Consider the following 26422-nt stretch of genomic DNA (forward strand, 5'->3'; position numbering starts at 1 on the left):
AATCCCTTCTTGTTACTCTTTGCATCCCTTGCATTTCTGCTGCTAGCTGCAAGGATGATGTACCCCAAATGTCCCTGATTGGTAGGAACAGTGTAGCCTGAAGCTGTAGTGTGGTTTGGCTAAGCATGGTCACACTGGGCAGCTCTGCTTTTGCTGCTGCCTCTGACTCTCCTCTGTGATGGCAGAGCTGGCTGCCCTCTGCTTGGTGCTGCAGCAGAGGCACACTGCTGGAGATGTTACTTACAGCTGCTGCTTAGCAACCATGTTTGCAAGACAGCAGTAAATAGGCTTTAAACCCTCTTCAGATCAGATATCTAGAAGCCTTCAAGAGTCTTAATTACCAGTTATGTGTAAATGCTGTCCTTTGCTCAGCAGCAGCTTTTGGTGGTGTGTTCTGCAGAATCACATGGCTATGTGACCCCTGGACAGCTGCTCAGCATCCTGCAGGAAGGGGACTTCTGTTGTTCCCCTTGTTAAGGATCATTTTATAGGGATAGAAGGGGCTGCAAGATGTGGCTGGGCTCTGGGGAGAGCTGGGCAGTGCTCCCTTGACACTGGCAGTGGTGAGATGTTCCTTTGCACGTGTCCACGTGCCACTACCTGCCCCCATTGCCACAGCTGTGTCCCCTGTCCTAACTGCCTCCATCTGGCGTGTGACCCAGATTTGGTCGCTCTGCCCTCGGCGGAAAACCCCAACGGCTGCTGGGTGTTCCGGCCGCGGGGTTCGCAGCGCCCACTGTGCAAGGAGGGGGGCTGCCCTGCTGATGCCCGGCGGGTCCGTGGAGAGCTGGATCCTCGGGGGGCCGGGCCGGGGCTGGGACGGGAGGCAGAGCCGGCGGAGGGGATGTGAGCTGCTGCCAGAGACAGGAAGAAAAAGCGCTCTCCTCAGGTTGGGGTTCCCTGGGCTCTGGCTTCGATCAAGTGCTGGGCCGTCCCGGTCAGTCTCCGAGTACCGGTGGGGTCCGACAACGGCGTCCTCGTGAGTCCGTCAGCGTTTCCGCACCTCGCCCCAGGATGACCCGCAACCCCGGCGCGGTGCGGGGAGAACGGCCTCCAGCTCCAGGGGGCACGGAGGGAGGAGCCGCAGCCGTGCGTGGGGCGGGGCGGGGCCGCGGGCTGCTCGGCCCGAGGGAGCGGGTGCGGAGGAGCTGCGGGGCGAGCGGGTGAGTGCCGGCCGTCACACGGCTGCGGGCGGCCGCCGGTTAGTGACGCCTTGCCGGCTGGAGGCGTCGGGAGGGGGCAGAGCTGATGCTGGGCTCCAGAGCCCGCTTTGTGCGTGGCCCCGGCGGAGCTGCGCTGGGCTGGGCTGCCGTTCCCCGTCTGCAGCCCCTCCGTGCAGAGCGACGTCTCTGATAGTGCATGGGGTTTTAATTTAAAGGCAGGCCGTGGGCAGTTTGGAAGGCTGGGGGAAGAAAGCTGGTACAGAGGAAGGCCGTGGGGTTCGGGTTTTCTGGGGCAGCAGCTCTGTGGCTCCTGTCCTGTCCGATGGTGGCTCGAAGGGCCGCGCGTGGCGGATGGAGACTTCGGGGCACCGAGCGAGCCGTGGCACTGCCGGCACTGCCCCGTGGTGCCGACCGCACCGGCAGCTCCGACTTGTGTCGCTCTGCTGTGATGAGTGGGTGAGTTTGGAAAGAGTCTGTGTGCTGTGAGACTGCATGGGACGATTTGCCTTCCGTTTTCCCATCTCTTAGCAATAGTAAGGTCTTTGCAATCAAGGGCTAGAAAGGGTGGAGCACACATCTGTGCAGAGCCGGCATTGCCTGAGGATTCAGTCTGTTTCACTATGCTGCTACAAAAATGGTCATCTCAGGTACAAGTCTGTTCTCTCGTTGAGTTTCCTTGGTCCTCTGTGATGGGTCAGTGCTCCTGGTGTTTGCTGCCTCTGCTGCTGCATGCAGAGCCTGGGAAAGCAGCTTTCTTGTCTCAAAAAATGTGTTCATGTGTTGTAGAGCAAATACTACTTGTTTATGGATGGATAAACTGGTTCAGTCGGGTCAAGAGTGATTGGGTTCCCTAGCAGGGGTACCTGCCTTCTTTAGTGCTGCTGCTTGGAAAAATAACGTTTGTGATGTTTAACTGGATCTCAGCTTTATCTGCTGGATTTTTACCGGGGTCTTTTGTGGTCTGGAGAGTGGAAAATATGCTGGGGGGAACAAGTTTGGCACATTTAGGGACCCTAATTAGAGGCAGATGAAGTGCAGGGGCAGGGAGCAGATGCATTTTGGCGTGCTTCACCCCGGGGGGAGCTTTGCCCTTCCTCTCACGGTGGATCAGGCTTATCCCTTGCACTGGAGCTGCTGCCTCAGGGTGGCACATGCATCCTGTACTGGAGGCAGCGTTAGGAAATGTGAGTCCAGTTCCCCTGGCAGTGCTGAGATGGGTTTTAACATTCAGTCGCCTGCTGTGCTGTGTGCCTGCTGCTGCTGGGCTCCGTGTGGGCAGACACAGCTTTCTGCCTCCTCCCTGTAGACCTTTGGCCTTTTTTTTTTTTCCTTTAACAGCTGCAAATGTGGAGAGAGGAGAAGCGGTCTGGGAAGGGAACAGGGTGAATGATCTTCACAGAACAGGTGTGTTGTTTTTGCTTTAGGTTTTGCAGAGCTTGATCATTGCTGAGCAGGGAAGGGCATTGGGGTCAGTGGGGCACGTGACAAGGCTGCTTGATATCCCTTGGTTTTGACCAGATCCAATGGATTGCTTGTTGCTGTAGGCTCTTGAAAGCAAAGGCATAGATCATTAAGGTTGGAAAAGACTTCCAAGATCACCCAGTCCAACCCACTGCCATCAATCCTGCCCACTAACCATGTTCCCAAATGCCACATCTCCTCAGTTCTGGAACACCTCCAGGAATGGTGACTCCACCGCTCCCTGGGCAGCCTGTGCCAGTGCCTGACCACTATTCTGGAGAATAAATGTTTCCTAGTATCTGATGTGAACCACACTGGCACAATTTGAAGCCGTCCCCTCTTGTCCTGTCGCTGGAGGATGTAGCATGTTGCACCCTGCATTGCTGCATCCTGAAGGCAATGGGAAATCATAATTTCTTGGTTGATGTGGGGCTGAAAGGCCATCTGGAGTCAGAGATGAGGTCTGGCAGATGCTCTTGCCCTGATGCAAACATACCTGGTTCTAGAGTGGCCCTGCAGGCACCAGCACCCTGCTTTCCACATCCATCTCAGCTGTACAGTGCTGCTGTGTGGCTTTCCTACAGAAACAGGACAGTGACGTGTCATGCAAAGCTGTCTTTCCTTCCTGCCCATCCTGATGCAAACAGGGCTTTGGGCTAATGTCAGCAGAGAGCCCTTTGTCAGGCACTGGGGATGGTGCAGTGCTGTGAGGAACAGATGAGTAATGAATAAATGATCTCCTGGAGGAGAACAGTCACAGTGATAAACAATATCTGCCCACCCACAGGTTTCAAAGACCTTGAAAGCTTTAACTTGGCTTATCATGGTCAGAATTTTCCCAGGAACAGCCTCAGAAGAGCAGGGTTCTGCAGTCCTTTCCATCTGCCCCTGTCCCCAGTGCAGCCAGCAGCTCCGTTGGCCCCGTGGGGCCCTTCTTCCGTCACCCCCCAGCAGAGGAGATGAAGCAGTCGGTGAGGTGGGACCATGTGAGCTGTCTGCTTCACCTGTCCTGTTCCCCCATCTCCGAGGAGCAGATGTAGGTGGAGCACGGGGCTCAGGTCCTCTCCGAAGCAGAGTTTGTCACCAAGCCCTTTGCTGGCAGCTTTCCACCTTTAAAATTGAGTCCCCACCTGACTTCCAGAGTGCAGAGCCCTGTTTGTACCCCCTAAACATTCCCCAGATGGGGCAGGGTGTTTGGTGGTGGTCCTGTTCGGTGTTTTTAGAGGGAGTGATGTGGAATTGGCCTTGTGACTGCCGAGCTGTTATGGCGTTTTTTCTTCTTCTGCACCATTTCTGTTTCAAAGGGATCTGTGCGCCTCATCAGTCACCATTTTGCAAAGCGGGCTCAATCAAAGCCTTTGCTGCTGACTGTCTTGGGGAGTGTTTTCCTTTGATTTTTGTCACGTTTCTCTTCCTTCAAACCCCCCGCAGGTTTCCCATCAGACAGACAGCGGTTTGGCACTTTGTGAGCATGGGAAGTGCTGCTGGGAGTCGTCCACACAGGGACCCCCATAGGTGGTTTGGTGAATCTCTGCTGAAACTTGACAAACTCTCCATGAAATAACACTGAAATGGTGCCTGAATCCTTAACCTTGCTGGAGGCCAGACTGCCCCAAAATCTCAGTGTGTTTGGACCTGAGTGGTTTTATGGAAACCACTTAAAGTGGGACTTGGTTCGGTGTGTGTGGATGTGTCTGAGCTGGGGATTGGTGGTCCTTGGAGGTGCCCAAGGCCACACATGTGGCTCCGGGCAGCCTGATAGTAGGGGGCACCCAGCCCACAGCAGGGGGTTGGAACCGGATGGTCTTTTAAGTCCTTTCCAACTGAGCAGTTCTGTGATTTCATGATTGCTCTGTGGAGGAGGGGAGCACCCTGTAGCATCCTCTGCAGGCTGTCTTTGTATGGAGCTCCTCCCTGACCACTTGTCTGGAAGGGGGATTTGCAGCCTGGGGTTTTGCACTCTTGCAGGACAGCCTGGGTCTGTTGGGATGCTCAGGTGTCCCAGCACCTGTAGATGGAGAAATCCCAGAGGAGGGATTGAGAAAGACCTCAGTGCTCCACGTCCCCTCTCCCCTGGCTCCAAAGAAGCCATGACATAAATCTTTGCATTTTGGAAGGCCATTTTCTTCCCCAGCCTACTACTTGTCAGCCCTCATCTGGGACAAACACGTTTCTGGGAAGAAAATAAAGACTTGGCTCCCACTCGTTGGCATAACATTCAGGGCATCCCAGCGTGCCGAGGGCGTTGTGGGGATTCTTCTGTGGACAAAGGGACATTTGATGAACTGGGTCACAGCAGGAGGAGATACGTGGGAAAAGCAGGGAACAGAGGGGGCAGTGGGAAGGAAGCCATTCCCATTGCAGGGGCAGCTCCCCTCAGCCTGCTTGGCTGGAGAGGAGCTGTGCGTGCCTGTGCGGGCGCCCTGCAGGCACGGAGGGTGAGTTTCTGCCCCTGTGCTCCCTTGGCAGCTCTCCCTGCATCTCAGTTGCAGGGCTGTGGGAGGGTGGGGAGGTTGGTGCAAGTGTTGTGGTGCAAGACCTGGGACAGGAGCTCGGGGAGGACAGAGCTTCCTTGGCTTCAGCTGGAAGCTTTGGAGCATCCTTCTGCCGACTGTCGTCTCCTTTGGTTATGGTCTGAGCATGTGCTGAGAGGGGAAAATGCTCAAACGGCTCTGTTAAGCACCAGTGGCTTGCGAGGTACCCAGAAGTAGTGCTGGCTTAGACATCAGTGTCAGAAGCCCATTTTCTGCTTTTCCTGGATTTGCCTTCCCTGCATCTGGGGAGAAAGTGATGCAGTGGGGAAGTAGGGGTGGCATTGCTTTGGAGGGTTCTGAACACGGTCCTAACAAAGGCAGAAAGAGCCCGGGGGGAGAGGGCTGTTGAGAAAAGTATTAGTGAAGAAGCGAGACAATTTAATAGAGGGAGTTAGACACAGATTTGGGATACGTAGAGAGGCAGGGAGTTGCTGGGGCATTTCCCCCATATGTCATTCTTCAGGGCTTCTGTTGAACAGAGGGGACCTGCTGAGCGAGGACCCTTTTAAGATGGCACGTTTTGCATTGGCATCCTCAGAAGGCTTGTCTGGAGGCCTGCAGTAAGGAATGTGGCGTTACTCTGTGCCACATGAGCTGTGTTCGGAGCAGTTCTGACACGGTGGCTTGTAGCCCAGTGTGAGCTGGTCAGGTCGAGCAGCGTTCCCCAGGTTTTCCTCGGGCTGCACTGTCAGGCGGTGGAGGCAATGCATCCTGCCTGTCCTAGAAGGTAGAAGTGAACGTACATTAATGTGACATCTTTACATTCTCATCTGAAGGAGTACGAACGCAACCCACACGAGGCAGGGCGCCTCACCACAGAGGTAGCGCCCGCGGGCGGCGCGAGCTCCGCGGTGCAGCACGGCATGTCTGCTCTCCCCGTGTTGTTCCGGCTTCGTCCAGCTCTGTTTCCCGGTGCAGGCGCTGGGTCGGAGCGCAACGTGTTGCTGTCGGCTCCCTGCGGAACGCGCTGCGTTTCGGCTGCCGCCCCGCGATGTGCGAGGCGGGGCTGCTGGCACCGGAGCCCTGCGAGGCGGCGCGGCGCTACGGCGAGTCGTCGGACACCTGCTGCCGTATGGACCGCTGGCAGAGGCTGCGCACCGCCGTCCGGAGGCTGGAGTTCTGGGAAAGCTTCAGCGCCGAGCTGGTCGGGAGCGGCTTCTTCTCCAAGGTGTACAAGGTGAGAGCGCTGGGGCCGACCCGAACCGTGAGGCTGAACTCGGAAATGGGGAAGAGCGACTGTACGCGGTGTGATAGCGACAGAACGGGGGTGTGGCTTTGAGCTAGAAGGGGGTGACTGAGGTGAGATGTGAGCTGGAGATCCTTTACTCAGAGGGTGTTTTTAACCCTCTCTCAGGAAGCACAGAACATGTCCCGCTCGCTTTGCCCCTCTCCAGTGCTCCTCAGCCCATGAGCGCTGTAGCGTCGCCCTACTGCTCGCTTTCGGGTGGGGGTGGGGAGCTCCTTCCCTGCAACCCTCAGCCATTTCTTTGAGCAACAAAAAGAAGGGAAGACCTGGCAACTGAGGCAGCGTTTCAGAGGGTACAGTGCTACCAGGTCTGCCCACATCACCTTCCTCCTCCGTGTGGCTGCTGGCACTGAGCTTGTTTGCTGGGCTGTGGTGCGGACCCAGTGGAGCCAAGCTGGGGAAGCTGCAGCTGGAGATATGGGTTTTGAGTGAAAATGCAATGACTTTCCACAATAGAAGGTGAAATGTCAAAAAATAAAGCTGGAGTGAAATGTTGCGGCTCACATAGAAGACAGTGGAGGAGGACTTGGAACAAGGCAAGGCCTTTGTTGCGACTTGACATTTGCTGGGAACTCGAGCTGGATGCTCTGGTTACTGGTGTTCCTCTGGGGTCGGGCAGTCTCAGCCCTGAGCAGCAGCGCTGCTGCTGGGAAGCACCACAGGGATGGATGGCCGCAGAGCCCTCTGCCCACAGCTGCTGTTTTCCAAAGTGCTCCCTCCTACGGTCACCAGCTCCTGGCCCCGTGGTGCTGGCACAGAGGGGCTGTGTGCTGCTTGTGCTGCCCTTGTCCTCTGGTTCAGCCTGCGCTTGGGGTCCCTGGTGTGCAGACTGGCTGTGCACAGACTCACTTGTGCACAGGGTTCAGGCTGAGAGGTCCTGCATGGCCTTCTGCTTGGGGAACAATGTGCTGCGTGGCTGCTGTTTGGAGCAGGCTGAGGAATACTCTGAGTTGGCAGGAACCAAACGCTGGCCGTGTGCTTGGAAGAGGCCTCTGCAAGAGGCTGGTGTCACCTGAAGTCTGATTCCCAGTGACTTGGGCTGGGCCTCCAGTTTGGAAAAAGGAAAAATGGCTTTGCAAGGCACATTGTGTGAGACCTTGAGGGCTGAACTTTGGCGGTGATCCATTGCATCTTTTGTACTTACAGCTGTGTGGTTGTGACTAATAATTGATGACACCCGAGCAGCAAGTCGGTGTGGTTACATGTCCCATCAGTGTCCCATCAGGGGATGCTGTCCGAGCCCTATTCTCTTTTCGGCCTCTGCAGCCTGCTGCCAGGCTGTGTTCCATCAGGAAGGAGGAGGCAACTCGTGTTACTTCCAAGATGATTTGTTTTGTGGTCCTGGTGGTAATAAACCTTCCTCTCCTTTCAGCTCAATGAGGTCTTAACATGCATCTCTGTGTTCTCCTCACCTCCGCTGGTCACCTTAGCCATAAAGCACCATAAAGAGAGCAGCGGGTGATGCTGTGGGACTCAGACTGCTGTTCTGAAGCCATCTCAGGCTGTGTTTGGGCTATTTCACTATCAAAATAAACAAAAAAACCCAAAGCTCTAAATGAAAGTGAAATGTAGGCTCAGGCAGCAGTGGGGACGTGTGGTGTGAGCAGCAGTGATGAGATCCAGCAGGAGGGAGAGGGGCAGATGGACAGATGAGGCAGTGAAGTAAGGGGAGGGGAGAAGGTCAGCTCTTCTGTAACTCAGTGTGGGCTGAGAAACTGCTCCAGCCAAAGTGACTTAAATTTTGGCTGAGTGTCCTGGTGTGCTGAGGCAGGAGGGCGCTGGCTGTCCCCAGTCACCATGTCAGGTGTCACAAAGTGGAACTGGTGTGGGAAGGACAGTACCTTGCCCTTGTGCTGGTGGCTGTCCAAAGCTCTGGGCAGCAGGGAAACAGGAGCCAGGGCTTTGGCTGGGAAGGGGTGCAGCTGTTTGGAGGGGCTGGCAGACACCTGGAGGTTGACGTGTCCTGCTCCACCCTTGGCTCCAGGTGACCCAGGCTGCTGCTGCTTGTAAAGTGATGGTGGTGAAGATCTACAAGAATGATGTGGACCAGGAGGTGATAGTGCGTGAGATCAGCCTGCTGCAGAAGCTCTCCCACCCCAACATCGTCAGGTAGGCAAGATGTCTGGCTGTGGGCAGGGACACTGGTGGGGGCTGGGGCTGCCTCAGTGTCTCTGTGGCAGTTCTGTGGGGAGGGATCAAATGGAACCTTGATGGCATGTTTTCTTTGTTTTGGTGCATCCTTCTGCTTAGGTACCTTGGGATATGCGTAAAGGATGACAAGCTGTACCCCATTCTGGAGGTAAAAGTTTATTGCCTTTAACTGTGCTTTGGGCAGGCAAGGAGCTGTGAGTGACTGGATGAGCAGACTGCCTTGGGGAGGCTTCTGGTCTGCTCTGCTCCACAGCCTCTCATGGCTGGAGCTGGGCACAGGTGCTGTGAGGTTCAGGCAGAGTGGCCATGAAGGGTTTCGTGGTGGCCCAGTACCACCAGAGGACCAGGACAGGCCAGCGTGGGGGAGCAGAGGAGCAGGATTTTTAGAGTAGGCATATTGGGATGCAGCCTGGCAGTACCTTTGAGGTGGCTCTGGCACAGTGTTGTGGCTGAATGGGAAAGCCTGGGCTGGCACTGGGAGGCCTTATTTTGTTCCTACACGTGAGGGGCTCCAGGAGACCCTGCGTCCAGCTGCACAGGTGCTGCCTTTTGTCTCTTCACAGTATGTGAATGGGGGCTGCCTGGAGGAGCTCCTGGCCAGCAAAGACATTGCTTTGTCATGGAAGGAGAAGGTGGACTTAGCTTCTGACATCACCAGAGGCATGATCTACCTGCACTCCAAGAACATCTACCACCGAGATCTCAACTCCAAGGTACACAGCTGGAGGGGAGCTGCGTTAGGGGACCCTGCAGAGGCTGTGTAGGGCAGTGACCTGGAGACCCCAGGTTGTGGGTCCTCTGCTCCTACTTGTGGAAGGCAAGGAGTGCTGGCAGGTTGCACCTCACCTTTCAGTCTCACTGCGGAGGTGCAGCCCTGGAAGAAGTTTGTGCTTCTCTGGGGAAACCTGGGAAACCTGGTGGTAGGCTGGCTGAAAAGATGGAAGCCTTTACCTGGTGTCTGGCTGTTAGTGAGAACTGGAGCCATCTGGGCTTTTTACACAGGCAGACAGCGATAGGACGAGGGAGAATGGCTTTAAGCTAAAAGAGGCAAGATTTAGGTTAGATGTGGGGGAAATCCTTTACCCAGAGGGCAGTGAGGTCCCGGCACTACTGCCCAGAGCTGTGGAGGTGCCCAAGGCCGTGGATGGGCCCTGGGCAATCTGAGCTGAGGGGCAGCCAGCCCATGGCAGAACTGGGGCTCGGGGCTGTGGGGGCCCTTCCAATTGGAGCCATTTTCTGTTTGCAGTTTCTGCTGGCTCCCTGGGAGCAGGTGCCAAGGAGTAAAATCTAGGGATCTGAATAGGTTAAAGTCACTGGGGTTTTTGAGAAACCTCAAGATAATTTTGTAGGAATTCCTTCAGAAGCCATTATTAGGGGTGTATAGCTCTGCACAGTGAGGGCCGTGGCTGTGATTTGCCTGCCTTGGGCTGACTGAGCAAAGCTGATGTGCACGTTTCTAGGTCTCTTTCAGATGAAAGGATGTGGATCACCGTGCCCATATTGAGTGCCTTTGGGAATCTCAGTGCAGAGATGTCAGGATGGGGCAGCACTGAGGGCCATGCAGACCGCACTGTGAGAGCACGGGGTGGGCAGTGAACTGATGGAGGTGGGCTGAGGAACGGCTCCTTCCTACTACTTCTGGCTCCGGATGTGATCAGCTGCACACTCAGGTTGCAGCCTGTGTGCACAGGGCTCTGTAGCAGCTGGCCCCTTCCTTGCCACAGCCCATGCCACATCCCTGTGGTCTCCTTTCAGAACTGCCTCATCCGAGTGACACCGCGTGGCCGCGAGGCGCTGGTGGCAGACTTTGGGCTGGCCAGAGAAGTGGTGGAGCTGCCTGTGCAGTATGCAGAGAGGAAGCTGTCCCTGGTGGGCTCTGCCTTCTGGATGGCTCCTGAGATGCTGCGGGGAGAGCCCTACGACAGGAAGGTATGGCACCACTGCCAGCTCCTGGCTCATCAGCAGAGCTCCTGCACGAGATGGCAGGCATCCCCTAATGGAGGAGCCTGCTGCTGTTGGTGCTCCTCTTTCCTGCAGTTTGCCTTCTATGCAGCCCTGAGCCCACCTCTTTCACCCTTCTTGCAGGTGGATGTGTTTTCCTTTGGCATTGTGCTCTGTGAAATCCTGGGCAGGATCCCAGCAGATCCCGAAGTACTTCCCAGAACTCAGGTAATAATTCCCAAATTTAACAGTATTGGGGTTCATTCCTTTTGTTCCTTTTTTGTTCCTTTTGTTTTGTTTTGTTGTTTGTTCATGTTGCTCCATGATTCTGGACTGCAGCTTCTCTCTGGGCCGTGCAGACTTGCACACATATATGTGTGCGTACTGAGGTGTCACTCCAGAGTTTTAATTGTGGGAAAATCTGATGACAAAATTTTCAGTACACAAATGGAATCATCTGCTTATCAAAATTTTGGTTGCACCAACAAAATGAGAAGTGACTCTTTTGTTAAAAGATCTTAATTCCAAATGGTCCATTTGGCATTGGCATTTCAATATCTACGTTGAAGCGGCAGATGAAACACAGCTATCATCACAGGAGTATGTAGGTTGATCTGAAAGTAATGCCTCCTGTTTCCATGGAAAGTTAAACATACAGTGAACAGAGTAACGCTGTTTGATGGAGCAAATTCTCAGCTGCAAAACACTGTTTTTCAACATAGCAGCACCAATAGCTCTGCATTTTTGCCAATGATGAGCAAGAAGTGCATACTGTGCTGTACAAACCCACACCAGCAGAGGTGACCACTGCTGCTGTCACCACTGCTGAAATGCACCACCACCCCTCCCTGTGCTCACATCTTTGGTCTCTCTTTGATCTCCATCAGTGGTCACAAGCATCAATGAATGGCACTCACTGGCATTGTTTCTGCACGGAGGAATTCAATTCCACATGTTTGCTCCATACACACTCCCATGTCATGCACCATTCTGTCACACAGCAACAACACAACAGGATATTGATGGGAAGGTTTGGCCTCTGCTGCCATCCCACCGACGTCTGTTTCTGGTGTTGTGGGCCAGCATCATAGAACATGAAGCAGTACTTTCAGATCAGCCCTAGTATATTTTCAGATTCATTGAGGCTAATTCACAGGTTATTTGAAGACAGTTGGCTTCTCTAGAAATGTGGCCTTTTTATTTCAATATTTACAACATTTCCCTCCTGCAAAGTGAGATAGGGAAGCGTTTTCCACAACAAGAGTGAAAAATCCAGTGAGAAAAGAGCAGATTGCTGATTTCCATGCAGAGTAAAGGCTCCACAGTGCTATGGGAACAGCTGGTGAATCTGGTGGCTCTCAGCAGCAGTTGGAAGCCTGGATGGTCCTCCACATGTTGGTTCTGCTTTGTGCTGCTTGTTGCTGTGCTCTTCCTGGAGGGTACGTTGCTCTGCAGGAGAGCACAGAGCAAGCAGAAAGGTGCTGCTACATCTCCCTGTTCTTTTAATGATTACTTGTGCCCTCCTGGCAGAGCTGATGGTTCCCTTGTGCCATCAGGGAGACAGCTGTGATTGAGACCCTAAAAGCTTCAGTCCATGAATGTAGAATCATAGGTGGCGTAGGCTTAGGTGGCAGGGGATCTAAAAGATCATCCAGATACTCCCTCCTGCCTTTTATCCTGGTGGCTGGGAGGTGAAGGAATGGCATTCCAGCTTAGAGGAGCGTAAAACCCAGACAAGGCCCATCTCTGTAAGTGAGGAGTAGGTGGGACACACGTTGAGCAGGAGAGGAGCCTGTTTTCCCCCTTTTCCTGGAGAGGCCCCATCCCTCCTGCCAGGCTGGCTGCTGCCCCGCGCCCTCTCCTTCCCTCAGGACTATGGCCTGGATGTCGCTGCTTTCTGCAGGATGGTCAGCGGATGCCCTCGGCGGGTGCTGGACCTTGCTGCCTGTTGCTGTCGGGTGAGTCCTGCCTGTTTCTCTTGAGTAACTCACCCCGAGTCAGAGCACAAGTGATGTAGCAACTGGCTGTGATCTGTGTGGGGGTGTTCTACCTCTGACAGACGTCCCCTAAGGCAAGATGTTTGGTGATGGCTCTGCTAAAGTGTTGCTGGGACTGCTCTGTGCCCAGGTTGGAGCGGGGGCTGGAGCGCCTGTGCCAGGGCTGGGCAGCCCCAGGGCAGCACAGTGGGGTGACCTGGACTAAGGGGTGCCCCCACCGTGTTGCTGGCTTTTCTCTTGTAAGGAGTGCATACAGATCTGGACCTCACTGTCCTTCAAAAGGAAAAGGAATGAACCCCAGCTTTGGGAACACCCCAAAAGAGGTGGGGAGGAGACGTGTCCTTTCTAGCTTTTCCCCTGATCCTGTTCTGCTCAGACTGCCTTTGGGCTGAGCAGTTATCACACCCCACTGATGTCAGGAGATGTCAACTTGCAGCGTGTGATGCCAGAAAGCTCTGTGTGCAGGTGCACAGTCTGGGCATTTCTGGCAGTGGGTGAGTGCCGCTCGGCCATGGGGGACCCAGGAGAGCTGCCGCACTGCACCCACCTGTCCAAGATGTCCTCTTCAGTTCTCCCTTCTCATTCCAGGTGGAAGCGTTCAAGAGGCCGTATTTCTCCGATATCTTGGATGAATTGGAAGACGTTGCAGAGAGCCTGGAGCCCAGGAAGGACAATCCACTTTTGAGCTGAGCTGTGGGCCCCCTGCAAAGCCCGATGGATGGACTGTAAATGGAGGGTCAGAAGTGAAGAAAGAGGGTGGAGAACGGAAGAACTAAGTGACCCACTGGTATTTATTTAATCATAGTCTCAGTCTCTAATTTCTGAGATTGAAAAATGGAGAGGAGACTTAACCAAGGTCTTATCTGAGGTTTTTAACAGATGTAATTCAGACAGCAAACAGCCTTTGTTGGCTTGTTAAAAGTAAATGATCCTGGATGGCAAGTCAGGGACCTGGATTCCCTTAGAGGATGCTTTCCAAATCCTCTACAGAAGTGCAGCCCTCTCTTGCTTCCCTGCGCTCCCTGGGCTCATGGCTTTCTCCTTCCACGTCCCCTCTGTGCTTGGGGAACCTCTGTAGGGGCTGGAATCCCTGTGGAGCAAAGCTGGGGGCTTTGAGGCACACAGAGAGCCTCAGAGTTGCCGTATGCTGCAAAGCCTTAAAACCCTCCTTGGGTGGCCCCACAGGGATGGCTGCATTGTGTAGAGATGCTGGTGGGGCACACCAGCATTCAGTGAGGCTCTGGGGAGCAGTGTGGAAGGTGTGCCTCGCCGAGGTGTGAGCCAACCAACCAGTATCTCCTCTCAGAACTGGGGCTGTGCTCTGTCCCAGCACTGCGGCTATCTGGATTTCTCCCCACAGCCCTCTGTCAGGGTTTGGAGGTGGGAGAGGTGCACCTCTTATCCTTCCACAGGTCTCCAGTTCAGCTGGTTGCCAGGCCTCATTGGGAGGGATGTGTTGTACTTAGGACCGAAATATCTGTGGTTGTCAGTAGGTGTGATGGCTTTGTGGCCGTGGAGCTGTGTCTCTTCTTGTACATTGTAAGCTCTTGGAATAGGGGCCCTTTGTGCACCAAAAAGCACTTGTACATTGTATAATGAGGTGTGCAAATAGCATTGCAGACCTACATGTGGACCTGATCTCGAGATCTTGGGCAGAATTTGGTGTCACATGTGGCTCAGTGTCTCTGTGCCCTGGCACCCACATAAAGGAGTGACAGTAGTGTGCTGAGATGGATGTTGTGGTGGAGTGCAGTGTTTTCAGCAGAGATTCTTCATGATAAGGAAGATGAAACACACTGAATGGCACCAGGACCATTGGCCCAGCCACATGTCCAGAGAATCCTCCATCCCTGGAGCTACTGTTGTGCTTTTCTGGGTTGTGACAGCTGTGCACAGGAAATCTGCTCAACAGCAACACACCAGCAAACAGCTTCCTGCTGGGGAGTGCTGCCAGTAGGAGGAGTGAAGCCTCGGGAAGCAGAAGACCAAAAAGGATGGAAGCTTTTCAACCTGGTGGAAGGCAGAGTTCCAACTTTTTTATTTGACCAGTGGAGTGAAATGGACTGTAATGGCAGTGGAAACAGCACTGATGTACCCTTGTGTCTTCAGGGGCAGCCAGCCACCACCAGCACTGCAGCAGTTGGTCCCTCTGCTGTGGGCTTGCCCCAGACCACCAGCACTGTCCCCAGTTCTTGGACATGATGGGAGGGTCTTTGCGAGCCTCATGGGCCAGGGGGGTCTGCATGCTCTCCTGGAGGCAGAGGGCAGCGGTTGGACACAGCTGGACTGGGTTATGCAGCTCAGAGCAGGGAATGACACTTTCTGTCTGCTGACATCTGTATGGCTGTGAGATTGCATCTGCTTGGCATCCCGAGGGCAGCCATGGGTGGGTACAGAGCTGTGTTTCTGCTGAGCTTTCTGTCTGCCCCCTCCGCTCCCACGGAAGAGACATCTAGCCCCATGCTGAGTCTCAGGTGACAAAGGAGATCTTTGCTAGAAGGACTTGTGGTTCTGCTGCTGCCTGGCTCCATGGCCATTTCATCCTGTGCAGAGTGCTGCTGCTGAGGCACAGCACCAAACACAATGAACATCTTCATGCTCTGTCAGCACAGCTGGCAGGATAAAACCTTGGTGAAGACAGAGCACTGTTAGCTGTGAGAAAGTGGTGCTTTGCCTGTGGTGCCATTGGTGCCCGTGGCGTGGGGCTCCTTACAGCATCTGTTGCTTCAACTAGGGGCACAGCAGCAGCACAAGCACCATGCAAAGGGCAGTGGGTTCACCTTTTCCATCCTAGCAGCCCATGATGAGCTGAAGGGACCAAAGCACAGTGAAATAACTTCTCTTCCCCTGACGCAGCTTGTTTTGTGCTGACTCATAAATGGCACTGGTTGTTTTTCAGTGCAGCTGCCTTACAAGGACAGCTTAAAAAGTCAGAGGGAGATGTTTTCTTTTAGACCACCACATCCAGTGCAAACAAATGCAAATTGTATGGAGGTGCTGAAGCTGTTTTATTACATTCCCATGTGAGCAGTTGTTGGTGTTAGGTAGGAAGGAGATCTCTCCTTCCAAATCTCCATCCCTTAAAGTCTGTCATCTTTCAGTTCTGGCTGTGAAATCTTGGGTGCGTGGAAGAACTGCCGTGTTCCTCCCTGCGAAGAACTGCTGCAGAGTCCCTGGGTGCTGGCAGCAATCCCACGGGTGTTGGGCCGTCCCAAACTGCACAGGAATATCTCTGAAAGTGGCTCTCACTGGCTACAGGGCTGCTTCCCCTTTTGGCACCAGCCAGCCATCAGAGCTGCTTCCAGCTGCTCACCTCCTTGCTCCCTGTCCTGGAGTGAAGCAGAAAGCAGGTTCTCACCTCATCCCCTGTCCTTGTCCATTGTGATTTACACCAGGGGGAACAACAGGAGGAACCCAGGGATGCTGTTATTCCTGGTCTTCAGGGCCACTCCTTTCCAGAGCTGCTGAAGAGCAAAAACAAAATGCAAACCTAATTCTTGAGCTTTCTGGGACACAGAAAAGCTGAGGTGAGCAGTGACCACCGGGATCATCAGAGACTGACTGGAGCTATTCTGCTTTTCTTCTGGAGAGACTCATGGGAAGGACAGCTAGCAAGAGGCACTAGATGGCATGCTGACAGTTTGGGGGTATGTTCCTTTAGGGCATGTCCTTTACAACATCTCAGGACTCCTCTCTGCACCTTCCACACTGTCAGGTGTAGGAGCTGATGGAGGTGCAAGAACCACTCTTGGAGAAGTGGGATCTCTGGGTTGGTGACAGTGACATCTCTGGTGACAGTCACCAGACCTTGGAGGCTGCATGGAGGAAGGTGCTCTTCCTGTCTGCAGTTACAGCAGTGCCCTGTGTGCTCAGGGTCTGCTTCCTTCTCCTCACCATGTTTCCCTGCAACTCCAAGCAGCAGGACCTTTGCTGTGTGGCTTCTTTAGGATCACTGTACCCTAGACTGCATCAACTCCACTAAGTTCTGAATAACTACAGAGGAAATCCACGTGGACTAGTGCATATTGGATATGATGTATGTCTCCCCAGGGGGATGGATCCTGACCTAGTGCTTCAGTTCTTCCTGGCTGGAGTCTGTGCAAGCCCCCTCCATGGCTGCTGTAGCTATGGGACTTGGGGAGGGCTGTGAAGCCCTGAGGACCCTCTCCTTCACACAGCTGTATCACTGCAGGGAGCGCTTTCCTGCCTTGCAGAAGGGGCTGCAGTGCCAACTCACTGTTGTTGGTTGAGGGATGCAGGAGAGCATCATTCTCCTCTCCAGCCAGGCGCCACCCACCTCCCCCAGTGCTGGTGGTGTGGGCATGAGGTGCTGGGAAGGGACAGCCCCAGCTCAGTTGACCTTGGGGGTCAGCTTGCTGCACACTTGTGCGCCAAGTGTGATAAATATGGGATCCTGCAGAACCCACACAAATAAATACACTATTTCCACTGATTGATGTGTCACTGTAATGCAGTTAACATTTGGTTTCCACAGTGTCTCCTTCTACGAGGCTTGACTTGGGACTGCTGTACTGTCCTAGTGCCACTCACTGCTGGACAGACTGTTTTTTCCAGCTCTTGGTCCACAGTGGCAAAAGAGAGATCCTGAAAACACAGGAATGGCTGGAGCTGGCTCTGGGCCTTTCCAGTTTGTTGTGAGATTTGTTGGGCAATGGGGAAGAGAATTCAGTGCCTTTCCGGCAGCTCTTGGATCCAACAGGAAAAAAGGCTGCAAAAACACTGAAGGTTTAGTGTACGTAGATTAGAGACAAGAATACCAGGATGTGCCACGTAGGGTCAGACCATCTGAGAGTTTTACTGAAAAACAGTAGCCTTACCACCCAGGTAGTCTTTTCATCAAATCTTTACATTCAGAAAAGCTTACTCAGCATCAGCAGGGCTGCTGGAGATAGAGCAGGATTAAAGTCAGGGCTTACAAAAGCTCAAAGCAGTACTGCTCCCTTCTGATCTCTAAAGGCTACAGCTGCTCTGGGCCAAAGGCACAACTTATAGTGTCCTTCTTGGTCTGATCTCGCCCTCAAACAATGTGATGTTTTCTGTCTTCTGTTGGGTGGCATCTGCCAGTGCCAGTCAGACATCCTCCTGCGCTACTGGCCTGAATTTCACTTCTGTTCATTTATGGGAGTAATGGCATTCTTTGCCCGTCTTCCAGTTGATGCTGTCAGCACAGCTCCCACGTGCACCCGGCCGGTACGTGCTGCTGAGGTTAGAGGCATGTGTGGCAGTCGTTGCACCACCACCCTCCTTGGAGACTGTGGCACAGTTGAAGGATCTCATGTCATTGCCCTGATCTGCTGTTGAAAATGACATGGCCTCATGCTATGATAAAGAGTCTCCTGCAGGGAGAACACACTCACAGTTACTGCAGTAGTGCAAAAGGGAACCTCGTGTTCCTGAGCACCAACTGCAGGGCAGCAGGGGCCTGGTTGGATGTAAGGCAGTTTGTTTGAATCCCATTCTCTTGGTTGCCTGCATAGTCTCCTTGGTCACCCAGAAAAGGAGCGGTATCCTGAGTTCTGCTAGGACTGCTAACACACGCAGAGAACCCACCTATGGTTGTGCAGCACATGGGCCAGATTCTGCCTGCAGTCACACAGGTGTCCACTTTCTTGCACCGCTTGCATTCTCTGCACTTTCTGAGGTCTGGACCAGCAGACAGTGTGCAAAGCTCATAAACCCAGAGCACTGCTATCTCACTTGTTGGTTTCACTCGTTCCCACGTGAAGGATATTGAATTTTGCAGAGTATTTGTATGTTTTTTAAGAAGAAACAACAACACAACCCCAACATACCAGGTAACCTGATTCTGCATTTGTTGCTGAAGTACATGGCAGGACTTGTAGGTAGCACTCTGGGTCACACATTTGCAGGGGGTGCACATCCCTTTCCTTCCCTGCACCCAGAGGTCACTGCATCTGGGTCACCACAGGCAGTTTTTAAGTACTGACCCAAAATGTAGGTTGTGCAAGGACTCTATGTGACACTGCTCTAGGCTGTAAATGCTGAATGTTACTGAAATGCTTTGGGAAAGTCCTTCAAGTAAGTTGCTCACTTACCAGCATTCCCACCGAGGAAGTCTCCCAGAACCAGTTTGTATTTCTCAGACTCTCCTAAAACTTGGAAGGAAGCATACTTGGCAAAATAGTAGCTGTTGTTGAAGTCTCTCAGGTCAATGCTCCTAAAAGAGGAGGAGGACAGTGGTTCTGTTGGGCTGGTGGTAAGCATTCAACTGGGATTCAGAAGATGGGGTAAAGGAGCCCTCAGCTGACTTGAGAGGAGCTGCCACTGCTGGAGAGATTGTGATAGACATCAAATTCCTGCAGAACTGCCTGTCCTGTACATCACTGTGAATCCAAGGCTGTCTGTGGGCAACATGACTGTTCTCACAGTGTCGACAGGGAGATGTGTTATCTCCAGGATAAGTCATGCAGGCAGCTCATTCAATTCTCTGACTTCTCTTTTTAGAGTGAATATCTGTGGTGCATTGGGCTGCAGGAGCCTGCATGCTGGTTAGGATTACCTTTGGGGCCCAGGAGGAATGTGGGATGCTCAAGTCTGTTAATGGCAGTGCTGTGCAGTGATTGCATTCTGCCCCAGTCCGGGGAGCAGGCAGCCCTTACCCAGAGAGGTGAGGAAGTGAAGGTTGTCATTCCCCAGCCAGAACTCCATCAGCTGGTTGCCAAATCCTCGTTCGTATGAATTCCAGTCTCGCAAAAAATTCACTGACCCATCCAAGCATCTCTGGAAAACCTGTGGGAAATGAGAAGTCCATCCCTGCCAGTCGTTCTGCTCCAGAAGCCCCACTGCCTGCCTGCTGGTGGCATGGCCTCAGCAAAGCCCCACTGCCTACACCACTCCAGAGGGCAGCTGGGAGTGCTGAACCTGACTGCAGATCTCTCTCCGCAAATTCCCTTCCTCTGTGCTTGGAAATGAGGAGGAGTTTGCTGGCTGAGCAGGAATGGGTGGGTTTGGGGTGCTCAGCCTGCTCCCAGACACGTCTCCCAAAAGAATCCCCTGCATTCACCCAGGCTTGGTCACAGGAACTTCAGCTGCCCTCTCCACCTGGCTTCACTTCTCCTTAGTGCCTTCCTCCCTTTTTATTGCTATTTTAGTGCTATCATTTGAAGTCTCAATAAAAATCACAGTAGGGAAATAAAAGCTTCCCTCTCCCCATCCTACTCACAATCCATCCTCCACCATCCGTGTCCATACCGCAGAAGACAGTGGTAGCATTGCAGCCTTGGGGGTGCATGGTGATCAGGATCTTGCCTTTATCCAGCAGCTCCTGGCAGTTCCTGGCTTTTGAGCAGACTAGGGAAAGAGTGGAAGTGGAAGGAGTTACAGTGTGCTCACTGCAACAGAGAGCACTACAGCCCCAAGCCCAGCCTTGCAGGTGTGCACCTACATCAGACAAATCCTGCTCCTTGAGCCACTAATCACAGGGTGATGGGCACTTTCTAAAAGATAGATGTGCTCAGATCTCTCTCATCTGCAAGGAGGCTTTGGAGAGTCTGAAGATGCGCTTACCAGATGTAGGTGTCCTTACCAACCCCAGCCTGGAGGGATTACAAGGAGCCACACACAAGCTGCACATGGCTGTGAGAAGCAAACAGGCCTACTGCTATTTCCTTACTCTGCGTTTTGGTGTCACTACAAACTGGTTACTGCTGCTGCCTTGTCCTGACCTCTGGTGCTGGGCTTCTGCCTCCTTGCTGTCGTCACTGTGCTGTTCCACAGTGCTGATGGTGGCACAAAAGGCCCAGGACAAAACTCACCAAAGGTTCTGGAAATCCTGGCTCTCTTTTTGCTCCTGTTGGGCAAACAACACCATGGATTTCTCTCTGCCTTCCACATCTGGTCCTTCCTTCTCCCACAGCAATGCTGTTTGCTTTTCGAGCCAGATCCTGAGCCCCAGCCCCACACCCAGCCATGACACCCAGCACCACCAGCACCAGCCCCCGCTCAGCCCATTGCACAGCTGTGCAGGGAGGCAGCATGGTGTTGGATGCAGAGGAAGGGGATTTTGAGACTGCACAGAACTTACTGTGGGATGTTGAGGGTGGGATCCAAAGGTGCAAAAAAAGGATGGATTTAAGTGATTTGGGAAGGAAGGAGAGGAGTAGGGGGGCACAAATGGCTGTCAGGGAGAAGATAGATAGCTGATCTGTACTTGTGTGGCTATGCCCTGTCCTGGTAACCACTGTCCTATTGTCTTTGTAACACTGTCCCGGGTGAGAACTGTCTGTTCTGTGTGTCTGTGTGTGCATGGGAAGCACACAGCACCTGGAGGAGGGCTGCCCAGGTGCCAGCAGACAGTGGGACAGAGCCAGGGCAGCTGCTGGCAGTGTGAGTCAGTAAACGTGAACGGAAACATTCTGTGTATGTCCTGCTCAGCTGTTGGTGCTTCCTGTGCTAATCTGAGTGCTCAGTGTCTGTGAAGATGGACATGTATGGATGTGTATTTGTGTCTGTTTGTATATGCATGCACTACATCTGTGCAAGTTCCTCCGAAGGTAATGCCTCCTATTTATTTCCCTGGAATCTACAACAGATACAGTGAGCATAGTAACACTGTTTGATAGAACAAATTATCAGCTACAAAAGACAGATTTTCAGCATAGTCACCATTAGCTCTGCTTTTTCACCAGTGATGAACAAGAACCTGCATGCTGTGTTTGTATAAACTTGCACTGGCAGAGGTGACCCACTGTAGCCACTGCCACTGCTGAAACACAGCACCCACCCCTCCCTGTGCTCACATCCCCTCTTTGGTCTCCATCAGTGTTCACCAGCATCAGCGAATGGCACCCACTGATACTTCTTCTGCATAGAAGAATTTAATGACACCCCTCTGCTCCACACACACTCCCATGTCATGCACCATTCTGTCACACAGCAACAACACAACAGGATGTTGATAGGAAGGTTTGGCCTCTGCTGCCATCCCACCAACGTCTGTTTCTGGTGTTGTGAGCCAACATCATAAAACAGGAGGCAGTACTTTCAGAGCAGCCCTTGTAAATTATCTATATTTATTTTAAGTATATGTATGCCTACTGGGAGTGAACCCTCAGCCTCACTACCAGTTGGACCTGGGACATGGAGCCTGGGGCTGTTGGACCTCTAATGAGATGTTTTCCTCCACCAGCTGGTAAGGGGTCAGGATGTCCATAAGGCAAGGCTGACATAACACACGTCTCTATTGGACCTGTATGCTCTGCCTGCCACTGAGCGGGGTGCAACACTTTGTGCCACACACTCCCACTGTGATGGGACACATGGAACAGGAATAGGTGGGAGTGGGAAGGAGTTGGAAACACCCAGGGAGGGAAGCAGGATCAAAAGCTCCAACAGGGGAACAGCTACTGCTGGGAAGGGCTTTAGGAGGTGTTCTGGGAGCAGCTGTGACATGGAGCAAACTAGTGACCATGCTCCCATGCTGTGGGAAGCTCTTGTTGGTAACACGTTTGGAGAAGGGCTGCTCACAATGCCTGGGGCAGCAGCAAGGCCCTGCAGTGAGCCCCTGCAGCGCGGGGTGGCTGTTGTCAGACGGCCCTACCCACTGCCCTTCAGGGTGCCTTTATTTTTCTATAGCTGCTCCCACCTGGTGTGTTTTTCCAGAGCGACTCAGAGTGGAAGCTGAACTGAACACACATCATAAATTCAGCTCTGCATTGTTTACCTTTTGGTCCAGGCAATACAGGGTCTCCAGCTGCTCCTGCAAGAGACAAGAAGAAAAGTTCATCACAGGTGGCTCGAAGGAAGTGAATTCAGCTCCCCAGGGAGCTGCTCCTGCCCCTCCAGGTACATCCCAAAATGTACAGGAGAATGCTGGAAATGGTGCAAAGCCACGGTGCTCTCTGCTAACTGTCTTGGCTGAAGGCAGGGCCAGCAGTGCTCCCCATATCTGCAGCAGGTTGCAGGCAAGAGATAAGTGCCCGTCCTTCTTGTGTAGGCTTTCTGTTTCCAGTCTGGGATCTTACAGATCCCAGATGCTGTTTAATACATTCACCCACCTCCTGCTGGGGGTTTCTGCTGAAGTCTTTGATTCTTTTGACTAGGAAATATGCACATATTCAACATGCAAAGGGACTGCTTTCCCAGCTGTTCAGTGTGTCACACTCAGTTTCTAGGTGGCACCTTGTGCTGGGAGCTGGAAGTAGCAGTTTGTTTCCAGAGACTGGGCCATGGCTTTGAATCCTTCAGTCCAACATGCTTTCATGAAGTTGTGCCCCCAGCTTGTGCAGAGCCAGAGGTGAAATAAGTCAGCTCCTGATTTTGGAGGTGGTCAGCCCATTCCTTCCTTGCTTCACCCCGTACCAGCTGTCTCCACTCCAGCAATAGGAGAATGAGGAGAGGTCTGATTTTATGGGACTGACAAGAGAAACTCTGTAAAGAAGAGCAATATCTTACTCTGAGATCCCACCCAAGGACGCAGTTCCCAGTACCCATCCCATGTGAGATCCACATCTCCAATCTGCCCGACCTGTAGGACTTCAGAGCTGTTTCTTAAGAGTCTCATTTCTGTAGATCCAGTTATCCTATGTACACCCTGGATTTTATGGATTAAAGCTAAATATATTATGGGTTACCTTTTGCACCGGGCGGTCCTGCTTTCCCAGGGGATCCCTTGCTTCCCATTTCTCCTACAAGAAAAAACACTGTTCATATGTGTGCAATGCAGTGTGACCACAGGAAAGATAATACAGAAGTCAGGACAGCTGGGCCTCAACTTCTGCAAAAGCAAGAAAGCTTTTTTTTTTCATCAGATCATACTTGACAACATATCTCACTCCATTTCTTCTGCTAAAGCTATATTATATTGGTACTGGGCAGCCTGATCGGGTGGTTGGCAAGCCTGCCCACAGCAAGGGGTTGGAATGTGATGATCTTTATGTTACCTTCCAACTCAAGCCATTCTGTGACTCTGATTCTATGATACTGCCAGTCAAAGTCCTGATTTACAGCTCACAGTGAGTTCCTATGAACTTTGCATACTCTGGAGCCAGTCTGTGGCTTCTGCTGCAGTGGAGCTGCTCCCTTACTGAGGTGATTCGCTTTCCCTATGAGTTGGCTGTGAAAAACTCCAGGGACTCCCATGGGTAGGGGTGTCCCCTTCACACATCTTTCTACAAACGAAAAAGCAGTCTGGTATCTTTGGAATCTTACTTTTTGTACCTGAAAGGCCTGGTTCTCCCTTTCGGCCAGCTGCACCTGGGATCCCTGGGCATCCTTGAAGAACAGCAAGTTGGTCTGCCTTCCCAAGTCCCACTATTTTCAGCTCTGCGTAAATGAAGACAATCATCCTGGAGATTATTATGATTCTGAAATGTTTGGGATAAGAAGTTGAGCCCTTTGGGCTTCAGAAACAGTGCGAAAGGCAAAGACAGGCAGAAGTCATGTCCTACCTGAGGATGGGAGCTCAGCATGATTGTATGAGTTAACATTAGAAGAGAGAGGCATGGAACCTCTCTAACTTCAGAGGAGTTTACTGGGAAGAAGGCTGTTATATGGGATATTACACGCATGACAAAGGTACTATAGCTTGATAAAACAAAAGATGTGAGGTATCCTGTGGTGTATTGATGACAAAGAGTAAATGGCAATGGCGGGTCTGGACTGTAAATGTTCTGTCCCATTTTATGACACTAGATCAGTTTCAAATCACACCTTTTGCCTTCCCGGGGAACACAGACAGAAGACTGCATGGTGTGGTGTGCCTGAGCTGCCAGGTGCCAGGCACACAGCACGCACTGGATTGTCCCTTCATACAGCTCTGCATCCGGCAGAGCCCGGGGCAGATCCACAGATGGACATCTTGCACTGGGAATCGAAAGAATCGGGAAACCTGTTCCTGGAGACCCCACTGCTGAGGGGACTTCTGACTGGAGCCAGCAGCTTCATAAGGACGCAGCTGAGGCTTCGTCACCCACCCGCAGCCTTCCATCTGCAGCTGAATTAAAAAGGTGCATAGAAGGAAAAATCCCCCCCTCTCCCCCAGGGCCTTGTAATGGCCCTTGTGCCAGGAGGGCGGACTGAACAGCCTGCCCCAGGCAGCAGGACTGGTGTGGCACTCACCTGGACAGGAATCCTGGGTGCTACCGGTGGTGGTTGATGCACTGAGCAGGGCGAGGAGGACGGCGGCTGCCCTCCCCACCACCAGCACTGCGCTCTGCTCTCTGCTCCCTTTCTCTGTGCCCCAGGAGCTCTGGTTGGTACTGAGCTGTCTCAGGGTTTTTACACTGATCAAAAAATCCCGTGTAAGCTCCACCTCTGCGCTTGCCCATTGCCTGTGTTCCCAGTCTGTGTCTGCAGAGCTTCTTCCTTGGCCAGCAGCTTCCCACAGACCCACAGAAAGCTCTCAGGCAGATGTTTCAGTTCACACAGGATTCAAGACTAATTTGGTGTTTAAACTCTGCATATCTGGGACAGTGAGGTGGGAAGAGGATGGCTGATGTATTTTTCCCAGATTTTATTCTCCCCAGTTCCCAATCAGAGTTAAACGTAGGTGTTCAGTTTTGCTTTGCTGTTTCTATGTTATGCACATTTGTGGGAGCACTACACGAGGCTCAGACTGCCAAAGCAAATCAGACTCTTACTAGCTTTGGATACAAAGCCCTTAAAGTTTATGAATATTAGCAGAGCATTTAATTTAAGCTTTTTCTCCTTATTCTTCCATCCGATCAGCGGAGACAGTGACTTCTTGGAGCTTTTCACAGCTATCAGGATATCAGAGGAAAAACCTCAAGCTTTCCTCAAGCATTCCCTTTTGCAATGAAGCCACTTTAACACTCCAAACTCAAAATGTAGATGAAAGCCTACTTTAATACTAAGCAAATGGGAGAAAGCAGGGGAGAGACAAGAGAAGTATGTGGTTCTCCAATTCGGTATCCCCAAATGAATCACATGCTGCAGGACACACACTTTTGGAAGCAATGCATCACTGGCCAGTGTAAGTTCAAAGTAGGTCAGGTCCCTGGAGGTAGTCTCTGAAATTGGCCTAGTGATTAATATGTCCTAAATTGCTTTTCCTCACCCTGTGGCCCAGTGAAGATCACACAGTGCTGCTGTTTATGCCATCAGAAGTCTTTTTTTCCTGTGTTCTCCTTTGAGCTCTGGGAAATGTCCTGTCAACCTCGAAAGCCCCATATCACCTTGGAGATGCAGAAAGGAATTTAAAGCACATTACATGAAATAGGGACTGCCTCTGAACACTGCCAGTCATCTCTTCAACTCCAGAGATGTGAACATCCAGAGCGAGGTCTCCAGAACTGAACTGATTTGCAAAGCCTCAAGCAAGCTTGGCAAAGCTTAGCAAATCAGAAGGCACAGATTGACAACAGATCTTCAAAAAGTGTGCGTGGGAACATGAAAACTACGCAGCAGAGGATTTAGCACTGGTCAGTGTGAAGTCACAGGTGAAATCCTGGCTCCTGCTTGGGTCCTGCTCTGTCCCATAGCTAAGGACATTGCTATGCGACTCCTACAGCTGCCAGAAGGGCTGACAGCTGGGACTGGGGAGCTGAAAGAGCAACTCTGTCATCAATAACTCCAGGCAGTGTGAGATAGCAACTCGCCTGAGAGTGTAAGAGATGATTCTTTTACATCATTGTCTCAAAGCTTGCTGGGGACACAGATGAATGAGTCCAGGCAAGTCCTGAGCAAAGGCTGTAGAATCCTTTCTCTGGAGGACTTTGATGGACGAGTCCTGGGCAAGGGATGCGAAATCCTTTGTCTGGGGGACAAGATGGACAAGGCCGGGGGCAAGGAGGAGAGATGAACTGCAGCTGAATGGCTGTGAAGTGCTCTTTTGTGTGGACTTATCTCAGGATGATGGCCACCATCATTGGCTCCGCGGCCGCCTCCTGCTGCCTGCTTGCTGCCCCAGGCCGCCACGCTGCTGCTCGT

The 26422-nt window shown here is 52.5% G+C and overlaps 2 protein-coding genes across 5 annotated transcripts; one reads left to right on the forward strand and one right to left on the reverse strand.

The window, feature by feature from the left end:
* Window positions 1–1485: 1485 nt before the first annotated feature.
* On the forward strand, window positions 1486–20393 carry LOC122169551 (dual specificity testis-specific protein kinase 1-like). The gene is made up of 11 exons (XM_042835796.1): window positions 1486–1619; window positions 3523–3600; window positions 5638–5718; window positions 6077–6335; window positions 8389–8513; window positions 8655–8703; window positions 9119–9268; window positions 10311–10484; window positions 10641–10724; window positions 12368–12454; window positions 13082–20393. Exons 1-11 carry the CDS (start codon window positions 1486–1488, stop codon window positions 13181–13183), a joined length of 1323 nt encoding a protein of 440 aa, XP_042691730.1. The 3' UTR covers window positions 13184–20393.
* Window positions 15494–24655, reverse strand: LOC122169568 (ficolin-2-like). 4 transcript variants are annotated; one of them, XR_006171586.1, is made up of 7 exons: window positions 23684–24655; window positions 23107–23160; window positions 22197–22232; window positions 19698–19825; window positions 19135–19264; window positions 18571–18692; window positions 15494–15954 (listed from the first exon to the last, which is right to left on the reverse strand). XR_006171586.1 is itself a non-coding variant. In XM_042835825.1 (6 exons), exons 1-6 carry the CDS (start codon window positions 23817–23819, stop codon window positions 18679–18681), a joined length of 498 nt encoding a protein of 165 aa, XP_042691759.1. In that variant the 5' UTR covers window positions 23820–24655; the 3' UTR covers window positions 18122–18678. The 4 variants fall into 4 exon arrangements, 1 of the variants encoding a protein (XP_042691759.1); XR_006171585.1 differs by having other exon boundaries at window positions 15494–15957; XR_006171583.1 differs by lacking the exon at window positions 15494–15954 and adding an exon at window positions 17339–17850.
* Between the last annotated feature and the right edge of the window lie 1767 nt (window positions 24656–26422).

This window comes from Centrocercus urophasianus, unplaced genomic scaffold (genome assembly GCF_019232065.1).
Source record: "Centrocercus urophasianus isolate 14NV4802_14NV808 unplaced genomic scaffold, USGS_Curo_1.0 seq_55, whole genome shotgun sequence".
In the NCBI taxonomy this organism is placed as follows: domain Eukaryota; kingdom Metazoa; phylum Chordata; class Aves; order Galliformes; family Phasianidae; genus Centrocercus; species Centrocercus urophasianus.